Genomic DNA, 12,866 nt, shown 5'->3' with positions numbered 1-12,866 from the left:
TCTGGGCTAAAGCAGGTAGTAAATGTATTGTACCTCATACAAGTTTCTTCCAAGAGTTGTTCCATATGGTAATAATTGTGGGCAGGAGATATTTGCTGCAGTGGTCAGTATTACAGCGGTTCTGAAGAAACCTCTGACTGACTCTGCTGTTGTCTAACAGTTTAATGAAGAGGAAGCTCAGGCTTGTCTGTAATGTTCCAAAGAAGAACTATCCTTTATCATTTTGTTCATCTTTTTAAAGTCACTGGTTATGATTCTGCCACCATAATAAATAATTAAATTTTATTTCAGGGGATTTCCTCAGTCTGACCTACAGAGAACTTCTGACCTCCAATTTGGTATCTACTGTATTAAGCAATAGTAAATAAAATGTTATTTTCTCCTTATTTTCCCAATTTTTTAAATTTTAGTTTCAATATTTTACATTTACTTACTTTTTCCAGTGAGAACATAAATATATTCATTCTAAAAACTCATTGGTCCAGAGATGTTATAGAGGAAGATATGTACAGTTCTACTTACACATAAACATCCACTTATTGTTGACATTATCAAAATAGATTTGGACTTTTGATAAATTGTTTGAGCTCATCATGATACCACCAACAACATGCTTGACAGTTGTTAAAATATTTGACTTGAAAGCCTCATAACACCTTGTATAAACACACTTCTTGCAGATTTTCGCCAAAGAGCTCAATTTTGGCTTTGTCTTGAGATTTTCTTTGTTCATTTGGAGCAGACCGATGTTGAGCTTGAAGGCGTCGATGTAGCTGGGGTTATTTTTAGTCATCAACCTCTCAGCTCATGTTGAGAGTGAACTTGCTTTGCTGTGGACAATAACTGGTGTTATTGAGGTGACAGGTTGGGTCAGATGTTTACAATTTGGGCAAATTTTGGTGTTCCAACAGAACTGACTTCCCCAACAAATATCAATAGTGTTTGGATAGATAAAGCTGGTCAACATTAAGCTGCTGCCATTACTCTAACCTTTTGCATATTTGTAGACTCCATCAATTTTGACATACATAGAGGTCAAATATTCATCCAGATTTCACAAAAAGCATTTGGCAGATATTAAAACAATAAAGTTAATATTATTGAGATAGTATGTTATGGCTGCATACTAAGGATTACACTCTGTCTGGGTTAGAGGCAGATGATGGCAGAAAATAATGAATGCAGCGTTCAAACTCGTTCAGCTAAAAATTGGAAGCAGAATTGAGACCTATTCTGGAGGGAGTACGAAACAAAAGGCACAAGTTTGCTTTGGGGACAGATTTGCTTTTATCCACAAAGAGAAAGGATATCTCTTCCTTCAGCAGAGGGAATATTTCAAAGTTGCTCTTATATTTGAAACTGCACTAATGAGTCAAAGGGGAAAGGTTTTGGCAATTCTTTTCAGAAGGATAAATTAAGAGAAAGTGAGAGTTAGAAATGATATAGTTAGAAACCACTTTCCTACTACTACAGTCATCTGTCACCTTTTTGTTCAGAGGCTGATGAGATTTAAAAGAAACTTCTGCAGCTAAGTCAAAGGTTTATTTATAAGAAGTGGTCTCATTACAGAAACTCACTAAATGTTAGGGGTCATATTGCAGGATGAACAGCGATGAAGAAACGGCCCTTTTCATGCATTATTATAAACTTGTTCTTTACATTCATCAATTCTTCTTTCCAAATCAAATCCACGGGTTTCTTCTTGTGATTTTTCCAGCTAAAATGAAATTTTGGAGCATTGTTTTCTTCCAAAGAAGTGTTAGTTGTGTTTCAGTGTTATCAATTAAACAGTTGCATGTCTCCAGTTCCCTTTCCACATGGTTTGTCATTTGGCGCACTCACTTCCCCTTGATGTGGTCAGTGTGGCTGCTCAATAATCAGACATGCAGTTTTTATGTGGAACATGAACAGGTCTTTTGTTGTAAAAGATGTGACGTCTTCCGCATCACGGTGACTTAACTGAGCTCTCAACTGACACCAATCACATGTCAAATGTCAAAAGTGAAACATTTGCTACTGATTAACAAAACACAAACAAACAAACATTTGGATTTGCTTTGTGATCCGACTGAGTGAAGGACCCATAATCTGCAAACAAACACACGCACACACCCCTGCACGCACGCTGAGGGGGGGGGTTTTAGCCTGCTGCATAAATACTCCGGGACTCCTGAGTCTGTTTAGACAGACAAGACAGCCTTTCTCTGATCTGCTTTCAAGTTCAGCATTTTTGGATCGAGCAACAGAATCAAGGTAAACTATATTCATTATATATTTATTTTAATTTTCTCTGTTATTTGAATGTATAGCAAAATGTTGAATTTATTCAAAAATCAGTTGAAGGAACAAAGGCTTGCTTAAATTTTAGCCTAAATTATTCTTCACATAAAAAGTACTTAATATGTATTGGTTATTCAATATTTTCCTCAATATTCTCATTTTCAATATTTGTAAATACTCTAATGCTGGGATATTTAAACCCACTGCTCCTCAGTCTGAAATCATTTGTAAATACATTCTATTTGTAGCTCCTAAACTATAAAATATTGCTGACCTGGTTTAATAACCTCACATACCTCAAAACAGCTATTCATGTTTTTAATGTTTTCTCATCTCTTACAGATGCAGTTGTTGCTCCTGTTGGTTCTAAGTGCCAGCCTTTGCTTTGCCAACTCCAATATCCACCAGCCTATCATCCAGACTCTAATGGACAATGGTTTTTATCTCTTTTCTTTTTTGCTTTTCTCTTTTTAGCCACCCTCATGTTAAATATTAACTAATCTCTTATTTCTTTTTATGATTTCCCCAGCTGTGGTGGTAAAAGTGCCACATGCTCATGGCAGCATAGTGGAAGTTCCCCTGACCTGCGGAGACTCTTATCAGGACAATGAAGTGTTTTGGAAGAAAAATGGTAAAAATAAAATTTGTTTGATATTCGTTGCAGCTCATATCATATTTGTAGAACACCTTCACTGAGGGCTGATTCAGAGCGTAATCTTATAAAAGACATCTGACATCTTGCTATTGTAGCAAAAGCTAAAGACATGGGAACTTTACAAGCCTGAGAGGAACATAACTGATACTATAACGTCTGGATTTCTCAGGGGAGGAAATGACACCAGCTCTGCAGGGAAACCAGATCACCGTTTTGGTGAAAGAGATGAAAGCAGGAAACTACTCCTGTCACCTCAGCTCTAGTGGAGAATACCTGAACCACACGCTGATCCTGGTCCAGCTGGATCCAGACAACCGGACTGTCATCCTGGAGGAGAAATCCCCCGGACAAGGTGAGAGGAGAAAGGTGAAGGGATGACTGAGAGGGAATCACAGGTTATGGGATCCAAGAAAGATGAAAAAAATAGAATAGATGTTGCTGTTCTGTTAAAATGGAGAGAAAGGGGTCACTCGACAGGAAGAACTGAAATAACATTATTTGATAAAGTATTAGCTAATTTAGAGATTCGCTTAAAACGGCTTAGTTCATCACAGGGTTTTATTATTGGACTATAACTTCATTAAAAAAAATCAGTTTTCAAATAATGATTTCATATACTACTAAGAAAAAAAGCCATCCAGACCAATCTCATCCTAAATAAAAAATCTCCTAACATAGAAACTTGGTGTGCCACCTTTAGCAGAAACAACAGATAATCTGTGATGAGATCAATCTCCACCTCCTTCATGAGAAAAGGGAAAGAAGGAAAGAAAAGGGAGAAAAAATAATGTTTAATTTTGGTGCTGATGTTAGGTAGCAATGATCAATTAAAGAATACACATTTATTTTAAATATAGCATATAGGAACACTTAAAGCTAAACATTAGACTGGTTAAGCTGTTATGCATGATGTTGTTCTTAACACTGTTGCAAAAAGAGAGTCTTGAGTTTAAACCTGGGCCTTTTCTGTGTTGTTCTCATCCATTTGTGGCTTCTTGCTTAGAAAAGCAGTAGTTAAGTCCATTATTTTTTTATTCTTATTTCCTGCAGGTCACATCCATTGCTCAGCACAGAATTACAAAGGCTCTTTCCACTGCACCTGGAAGAAAACGCATCACAGATCCCACGCTGCTGTGCTCCTGGTTAAGGCACACCGGTAAGGACAGAAGTCTCTCTTCATTAGTCTCCCACTAATTTAAATAAAAAGCCGGAGTATCACTTTAAATAAACTTGTTGCAATACTTTCATAAAGGGGTTATTACCTATTACCTGTTTTAGATCATAATTTATCTATTTGTCTTGAATCCAGTAACACGGATGAGATTTCCTGTGTGCTGGATGCTGATGGATCAGGGGTTCAGTGCCAGGATGTCGACTGCCCTTACAAAGAGGAAACACACCCCATCCAGTTCACCATTTACATGCACAGCTACTCTCGTCTGGAGGCCTACACAATGTCATTCTACCTGAGAGAGATTGGTAGGTCCTTTTACAGAAATATCAGGGTTTGATGTTATGTTTTTTGGATTTAATGATTACATTTGTGATCATGTTTTTCTGACTTTTCATTCTGAGATTTACTTACTTTTCTTGACTTCATCTCTTCATATTGTATCCAGTAAGGCCAGAAAACCTCCCCAACCTGCACATAAGTTGTGGTCAGGTGTTCAGCTGGGACTACCCGGACACCTGGGAAAAGCCCCGCACCTACTTCAGCCTCCACTTCCAGGTCAAGGTCGTCCAGAACGGACAATCCTGCCACACTGAAAAGATCCTACTGGTAAGTGAAATTCAAATGCCAATTTAAGATTCTAGTTTGGCCAAATCACTTTATGTTTAAAATTTTGTGTCAATTATTTAAGGAGCCTAAAATCACTGAAGAAACCAAGTTTGAAGTCAATATCAAATCCAAGAAGTATGTTTTCTGTGTGAGAGCTCAGGACAAATTTACCCAGGGACAATGGAGCCGCTGGACTGAGTACCCGTGAGTGCTTCAGTCTACCTTCTTAAAATATAAAAAAAAAATTATTTAAACTATTTTTAGTCCTAAAATAAATGTTCTTTTCTCCCACTTGTTTTAATCATAATTATTATTTCTTTTTCTCCAGAGTGAACAAAAACATCATGAACTGCCAATCCTAAAATGAAGCAAGTTGGGCAAATGTGACAACTACTTTAAAACCAGATTTTCAGTTTTTTAAGCCTTGCTAAAAGTGAATGTATACATGTACAGTATTTATTCCTTTTTATTTAAGTTAGTTTTATAAGTTTACAGTGGATGAAAACCTTTGTGAATTACTAAATTGAACATTGTTTCTTTTTTTAAACCAATTTTCCAAAAATGTCTTTCTTTTATATTTCATAATAAAATCCAGCATCTCTATTTCTTGTGTGTATCTTAAAAATACTTCCTTCACTGCACAGAAAATAATCTACAAATGGAAAACATTCAAAGCAACAACAGCCAACATGTGCATAGCTGTCAGAGCAAGTTCACTCAAACTTGTACAGATAATATGTAAGTCCAACCAGAAAGGCACTGCACAAATTTAACTTAAATGGGAGGTGTGCAAGAAATTAACTCTTTAATGAAAACATGAAGACCAGATTAATATTTGCAAAGTGAACAAAGTCAAAGACCAGAACTTCTTTAAAAACGTTCATTAAACAAATAAGACCAAGGCTGAATTATTTGGACACCAGAACAGGTTTGCAAATGCAAACGTTGCAGCATAAAAAAAAAACCAACTCATTTTAAAGAGTTAGAGGAGCAATAAACAGCAGAGACAATTTTGGTACAAAAAGATTTTATGGTTAAATTTACAGGAAGTTCATAAGAAAACAAAAAGTCAGACAATGACATCATCTCATTAAATAATAAACTACACCTTTGTCTATAACTTAAAAGGACTTTTGGTAACAACTGAAATAGTCTAAATTAGACTTACACTGTTTGGTAAAAACTTTCGATACCAGAAAAAAACTCAAGCAACTGATCCTTTCTTGAACTAGTGTTTTAAAGTGTGCACGTACAAATTACACACAAAAAAAAAGACACCCAAAACAAAAACAGAACAAACACATTTTTGGGCAAATCCACGTCCGCACCCATCCAGCCTTGACCAGCGCTGCACACTTAACTCATGAATATATTATAGCAAAACATGCATTGAAGTCCATTGTAATAGTCAGTGATGTAACCAGTGTCAAAATTTTATGAATATTATTTTTTATCTCACAGTAGTTTTAATGGTTATTGCATATTGTTGTATAGCAGTGATCAAATCTGCTTTTGGTTTGGACCACTGCTCTAAAAAAAAAAAAAAAAAGAAACAGGTACAAATCAAGGTTTTTCATTACAACCAAGAGATTTTCTAGATATGCAATGTACACTGATAGCCGCTAAACCAAATGACTCCCTGCACGCTGAAAACACTTTAATACCTGTTATGAAATGTGATATTTGAGCTTTCTGGACCAGAATGCGTTCAGAGGTGGGATGGACACACAGGAACATGACCCTTATTTTCCTCCAACATTGATGTGACAAAACAGATGTAAACAATTGTAGAAATCTGTAGGCCACTGTGGACTTGACTGAGTGTTATAGCCGTCCATCATTAGCTGGTAGTCACTCTGGAGTTTGTCATGGCAATGAATGTAAAAAAAATATTCAGACCAAGAAGACCATGCAAATATATAAAGGAGGAAGGAAGCTACTTCTGGGAGTGACAGTGTTGGCGTCTGCAACATTACGGGTTAATTGGTGGTCTAAGTCCAACAAGGTTGTTTGGAGAGACGGTGTTGGGTAGAACTAAAGGATGGAGATGTTGTGTCTAGCCCAATTGTTTGCAGATAGTTGACTCTTTCCTCAGTGCTGCTGCCTCTTGGATAAGTACCTACAAAAACACACAAATAAGATTACTTTCACTTCACAACCAATAAGTGTGAGGAATATACAGTATCTTAAAAAAAATATCCAGGCTATAAACCTTCAAATTTTGTCACAGTACAGCTATACATCTTAATTTGCTGGAAATTAATGTAATAGAGATGCACAACATATTGGCACTAACATTGGTATCAGTCGATCGTTTAAACAATCGATATTAATGTTCATATTCTTGCTATTTTTTATAGGAGGGGAGGTTGGTCATGTGGTATTTGTTTGGTCACATGACATTAACTGCAATTTCAGTGCAAACAGAATCATGAAGACCAAGGAACACATAATCTGTGGACATCTGTTCAAAGCAGAGCAGATGTCCGGTTTATAAACTCCTTAGACTTGACCTCTATGGAAGAGCTGATAGAAAAAAGTAGGTTTTGAAAGAAAGCTGAAATACGCACAGTTTCACCAAATATGCAGAAGATGCTGCTTTCGTTATTATCATCAAAGTTCAATATCTACTTATTCTTTTGCAAGATACCATACTGTTCATGGCTTACAGATGTTGTGTTTGTGATTAAAAGAATAATGTTCATTGCCTTGTCAACACATTTTATGCTCCGTCAGCCTACCTTTCCCAATGTTTATGATTAAGTCCACTGAAGTCTTCAAGCTTGGCGATTTCTTTCAGGTACTGAGCCAGTTTAGAGAGCTCTCTGTCCTTCTCCCTGTTGAGATGGGCCTTCATGAAGGGTCGGATCTAACAAACAGCAGCACAAAGTAAGGTGCAAGTCATGACAGCTTATGTGGATCACAGTGTCTATGCAGAAGAGTAAAAAGCACAGCCGACCTTTAGTCCATTCTGTGGATTCATGAGGAAATTCCGTCCGATGTCATCAAACATGATGGTGTTCTTTCTGTTGTAAAACTCTCCATACTTTCCCCAGATCACACCTAAAGGCTTCACCTGGAGATGCACATGTCATGGAAAACAGAAAGTCAGAGCAGTTATTATGGCAATCACCCTAAACACTGTTTTTTTGTTTGTTTGTCTTTTACAGTGCATCTAAATTAAATGAACTAACCCGAGTGAAGATAGGAATGAAACAAGAAACGTTTCAGGTGTACGAACCTCCACCACCCCTCTCTTCGGGGTGTGTACTGTGATCATGGCTCCGCTGTCCAACATGAATGTGATCTTGTAACTTGGGTTATCCGTCACTCCCAACTCCTGCACGTATGGAGACACACAGCTACAGTATGTACAGCCTAAACTCACTGTGTAAGATTATTCAACACCGCCACCTTCTGGCAAGATTATGGTACTGCGAAATTAGAAAATTTTGGGTTGCATTAGATCTACTCAATGTGATGAGAAGGGGGAGTACATTGGATTCGTTTTGATGAGACAATGTTTATGTATGTAAAACAATTATTTTGTAATGTCTTTACTAATTATTTTGTACAATTTATTGGTTGGAGTAAAATCCCAACCAATAAACAAATCCCTTTTATCCAGGCATAGCAGAATGTTTAGGAAAAACTGGCTTAGGCAAAATTACACACTTTGAAAAAGAAACAAGGGGAATACTTGCTTTCATCTTGGCCTCTATCCACTTCATACTTGTAGCAGCTAAAGAGAGAAAGCACGAGTATACATCGTTAAACCCAGGAATCTTGAAAGATGGAGATAAACACACAGATTTTTCTACATTTGAGAAATATTCCCCAACTTTTCAATTCATTAGAATGCTACACAAAAACAAATTCAAATAAAAATTTAAAAGATAATTTTTTTTATCAAATCAATTTCTAAATTTCAAACCAAACAGATGCAGAACAGATTTATGTTAATTATAATAATCACAGCTTAATACTAATGAAAACTATATTTATGTTTTCAGCAGAGCCCAAGGCTGATAACCTTCATGTCACGCAGCATGGATGCAAAATTTATGCAAAAGTAGCCTTGATCAAGTATCGAGTATACTGTACAGCATATGGAGATACTGCTTAGTAGGACAGGATATATTTAAAGACTATTTTTCTTGATCAGGTGTAAAGTTCAAGTTTTCAAATAAACTGTATTTGTGCTTGTGGGTTTTATTAGCTGTGAGACATATGCCTCAATTTACTCAAAATAAACCCTAACTATATCACTCTGTGTACAATGATGCACCAGAAGTGGCTAAATTAGGAAGATTTGCCAAACAAAACTTTGACTTTTATGTTCTCACATACTTTTCAGTTCATCAGGTACACAAAAACAACTAATATTTGGCCTACTTTCTAGAGCAGTTGATCACTGTATTAACACAAGTAGCTATACTACATCATTATACAGTCATATTAGGGTTACCTTTTGACATTTAAATAAGTATTGAAAAAAAGGTTTTATTAAGCCCATATTTATACAGCAATTCTTTACTGGTCTGATGTAATGTTCTAATTTTATCTACCATATTTTCATTAGATGTCAGTTTTTGTAAGCTACCGGAAGTGTTTCATGAAATTAATTTTTCAGTAATATTCTAATTCATAAAATAGGCCTGTAGCTGATGAAAACCTATTTTATTTTGGTTCATTTTCAAAGTTAGCCAAGAAGGAAGTTTTCCTTAGTCATATTTATCAAAAAACTGTTCACGGGCATCTAAGGAATGCTAAAACCATTGCTCCAATCAATATAACTAAACCATAGAGATGGTACTTACACCAGATGACAATGTCGTAGTTCTCATAGGCAGATGTGAGAAACTCATGAAGGAATGGTCTCATCAGCTCCTGACCCGTTTCGGCACAAGACTTGTGATCTAAACACACATAACAACAATTCCCAGGTTCAAATGATGAGGTGATGTGTTGCCAAGGATTTCTGTTTTGCGATGAAACCAAAACTTTGAGGAAAATTGGATTATATATTAGTCAGGTTCTGATATCTTGTCTTTAACTCACCAAACAGAGTGTAGTCCACATCCAACACCAGGAGCCTCTTGCCTTCTCTGGGAGGATTCAGTTCCTCGACTTTATAGTCTTTGACTCTGCGAGCTATTTTAGCAAGATTCTCCTCTCTGAAGATCCGAGAAATAAAAAGTGATAAATAAATATCTTCTTTCAACATGTTCTCTTATTTTATTAACCATCTGCACTCAGGCTGTTAAGTTTCTTACCTGTTCTCTACCTCTATGACTTCCTCCTCAATGTCAAAATCATTTACAACATCGTCATTGTCTGGGGGAGGAGCTAAAACATCTTCCTTTAAAATTAACAAATATACATGTGCAACATTCACCATTCAGGTATATAAACAGAAAAATCTTAAATATATCCAGTCATAAATTTACATACACTCATCATGGTAAAAAGCTGTCAACAATTTTGCACATTTAATCATCTATTAAAATAAATAAATTCATTCTTACAGCTAAAAAATTTCATTTTCTCAGTGGTATGATTATACAACAAATAACTTCTAAGAAACTTTAGCTATTTTTAAAAAAGAAAAATTGAGTTGAGAGTAGATTTCCTCTACTCTAAACATACATATACTATATCTAAAATATAAACATACACATGTAATATTATCTAGATAAATGTCCACACACATTTTGTAACATTCGCAATATGGCTGAAGTGGAGGTAGTTAAAGAAAGGTTTTTACAATCAGTTTTATCCAGAATTTGTGTGTGCTTGGGATTATTGTCCTCTCAGGGTATCAACTGTCTAGCTGTTGATTTAAGGTAAAGTTGAGGAAATTAAAGATTTTCTTCCTTCTTCATTATTCAAACAGGTTGTGCAAACCACCAGATTAATTGGCAGCAACACCATTAGGTTCCGATCATGCTTCACAGTTGATACAGAATTCATTGGCATAAAAGTCTTTCCCTGAAAACCCTTAAACTATTCCAAATAAATGAAGCTATAGGTAAATTAATACATGTAAATATCCATCCATCCATCCATCCATTTTCTGTACACCATCCATCCATCCATTTTCTGTACACCCTTGTCCCTTAAAGGGGTCAGGAGGGGTGCTGGTGCTTATCTCCATCTAATGTTCTGGGTGAAAGGCGGTGTACACCCTGGACAGGTCGCCAGTCTGTCGCAGGGCAACACAGAGGCAGACAGGATACACAACCATGCACACACACACTCACACCTAGGGAGAATTTAGAGGGACCAATTGACCTAACTGTCATGTTTTTGAACTGTGGGAGGAAGCCAGAGTACCCAGAAAGAACCCATGCATGCACAGGGAGAACATTCAAACTCCATGCAGAAAGACCCCGGGCGCCGGGAGTCAAACCCAGGACCTTCTTGCTGCACTTAAGGGCTGCACAGTGGCGCAGTTGGTAGACTGCGCCACTGTGCAGCCCTTAAGTGTAAATATTGCCCTCTCAATTTGATTTTATTAAACAAGTGGCATATGACTGCTGTTTTATCCATAAAAAAATTACAATCTTGTTTGTAGTTTCTGAAAAGCTTTACCAGTACATCAAATGCCCTCCTAAAACATTCTTCTCCCGAATTAGCAAATGTCATTGAATATGTTACTAGAATGGAAATCTCGTAGCAGTAATTGTGCATACAATAATATTGTAATATTAAAATTTGTGTTATGTTGTGCATTATCATTCCACTCTGAAAAAAAAATGCTTCAAATGAATCCATAAGGGCCAAAAACGAATGACATTTCTGTCCATGATGAGTGCAATCTGTATATCATAGTAAATTTCATAAAACATCTTATGAAGCTGTTGTAGTTCGACAGAGTCGTTACTATGAACTGCCATTGTAGCACCTTTGCTCTCACCCTTCCACTTACCAGGCTTTCTTCTCGGGTACCCATCATCATAATTTTGGTATTAGGCTTTAGTTTCAAGGAGCCCAGCTTAACCTCATCCTCTGCAGGTTTACCTGGAAACAGGAATAAAAAGAAACAGAGTAAGAACTAGAAGTCATATTATTAATGGCTCTAAGGGATTTATCTGTGCCCTCTCACCTTTAATCTTTAGTCCCAGTAGTTTCTGTCTCTCTGGTAACACCCCAGTCAGACTCTTGATAGACTGTTTCAGGTCCATCACAGTGTCCTCCTCAGAAAGAGAACTGATGGAGTACTCCTGTCCTCCCCACTTTATGATCACTGACACAGACATGGCTTACACGGGCTCTTCACGAACATGCACGACGCTGGAGCACACGCACAGACCTTTGTGCACACACCTGCTGCTGTTTCTACCAGGACTAACAAACATCCACACCTTGAAAACAGAGAGGCAAAGGCAAAGTAACAGGAGAGGTGTTCAGTGACCAGCAACAGCTCGAAACAAAACACGCAAATCAGCGAAACAGCAAGAGAAACACAGAGTAACTCTTTAATTTATTTGGGTATTTAAGACAAACAGCCGAATTCCTTCCGATGAGAGAGGACACTTTGATTATTTTTAGCATGCGGTGGCTAATAGTGACTAGCAGCAATGTAAACACGCAGGGCATTAGAACATGTTAGCATTAAATAATAAAAAGAGCCTGGTAGCTCTTACAGTTCAGAGCAAGCTAACCTGGAATACTTGACTGTGACTCCAGGGATTTGACAGAAACGTAAATGAATGATGTTCTTGGTTCCGCTTCATTCATCGATAGATAAATACCGTGCTCTTCCTGGCGTCCCCCTGCCTTTCCGGTAGTGACGTAGGAAAAAGACTGTTCCCATAGTGACCCCTTGTCAACAGATTAACACCGATTTGAAACAGGTTTTAAACAAATAATATCCTTTTAACACTATGTTTCTGTTTCTGTCTCTGTTCCTTCCAAACCTTTCAGATGTGATTACGATTTGAACTCATTGTAGCCCACATTGTCATTGTCTTTTCTCACAATTTCTGTGAAAATTATTTTAGCAATATCTTTTTTTTTTTTGGAGCAATGCCTTTTTTTAACCATTTAAGTCTGGTGTATAGTTATCACAGAATTACTGAAGGAATAGGTTCATTACACCAGCAGTCAAAAATGTGGTAATTTGATGGCTTACTGGTGGAGCCAAGG

At 36.9% G+C, this 12,866-nt stretch overlaps 2 protein-coding genes across 3 annotated transcripts; one reads left to right on the top strand and one right to left on the bottom strand.

Moving 5' to 3' along the window:
- The first annotated feature begins 2,107 nt into the window (after positions 1–2,107).
- Positions 2,108–5,243, top strand: il12bb (interleukin 12B, b). Its single transcript, XM_028031762.1, has 9 exons — positions 2,108–2,253; positions 2,623–2,716; positions 2,810–2,911; positions 3,105–3,287; positions 3,986–4,091; positions 4,245–4,414; positions 4,555–4,715; positions 4,798–4,919; positions 5,044–5,243. Exons 2-9 carry the CDS (start codon positions 2,623–2,625, stop codon positions 5,075–5,077), a joined length of 972 nt encoding a protein of 323 aa, XP_027887563.1. The 5' UTR covers positions 2,108–2,253; the 3' UTR covers positions 5,078–5,243.
- Positions 5,244–5,725: 482 nt separating this feature from the next.
- Positions 5,726–12,499, bottom strand: ublcp1 (ubiquitin-like domain containing CTD phosphatase 1). Of its 2 annotated transcripts, none has more exons than XM_028031765.1 (11): positions 12,392–12,499; positions 11,824–12,082; positions 11,647–11,738; positions 9,992–10,077; positions 9,777–9,892; positions 9,536–9,634; positions 8,420–8,457; positions 7,957–8,055; positions 7,675–7,791; positions 7,457–7,584; positions 5,726–6,834 (listed from the first exon to the last, which is right to left on the bottom strand). In XM_028031765.1, the coding sequence occupies exons 2-11, from the start codon at positions 11,975–11,977 to the stop codon at positions 6,807–6,809; spliced, it is 957 nt and encodes a 318-aa protein (XP_027887566.1). In that variant the 5' UTR covers positions 11,978–12,082; positions 12,392–12,499; the 3' UTR covers positions 5,726–6,806. The 2 variants fall into 2 exon arrangements, with proteins under 2 accessions (XP_027887566.1, XP_027887565.1); XM_028031764.1 differs by having other exon boundaries at positions 12,383–12,492.
- Between the last annotated feature and the right edge of the window lie 367 nt (positions 12,500–12,866).

The sequence above is a fragment of the Xiphophorus couchianus genome, chromosome 11, assembly GCF_001444195.1.
Source record: "Xiphophorus couchianus chromosome 11, X_couchianus-1.0, whole genome shotgun sequence".
In the NCBI taxonomy this organism is placed as follows: Eukaryota; Metazoa; Chordata; class Actinopteri; order Cyprinodontiformes; family Poeciliidae; genus Xiphophorus; species Xiphophorus couchianus.
The sequence above is the reverse complement of the archived record's forward strand: the minus strand, read 5'-3'. Positions and strand labels throughout refer to the sequence as shown.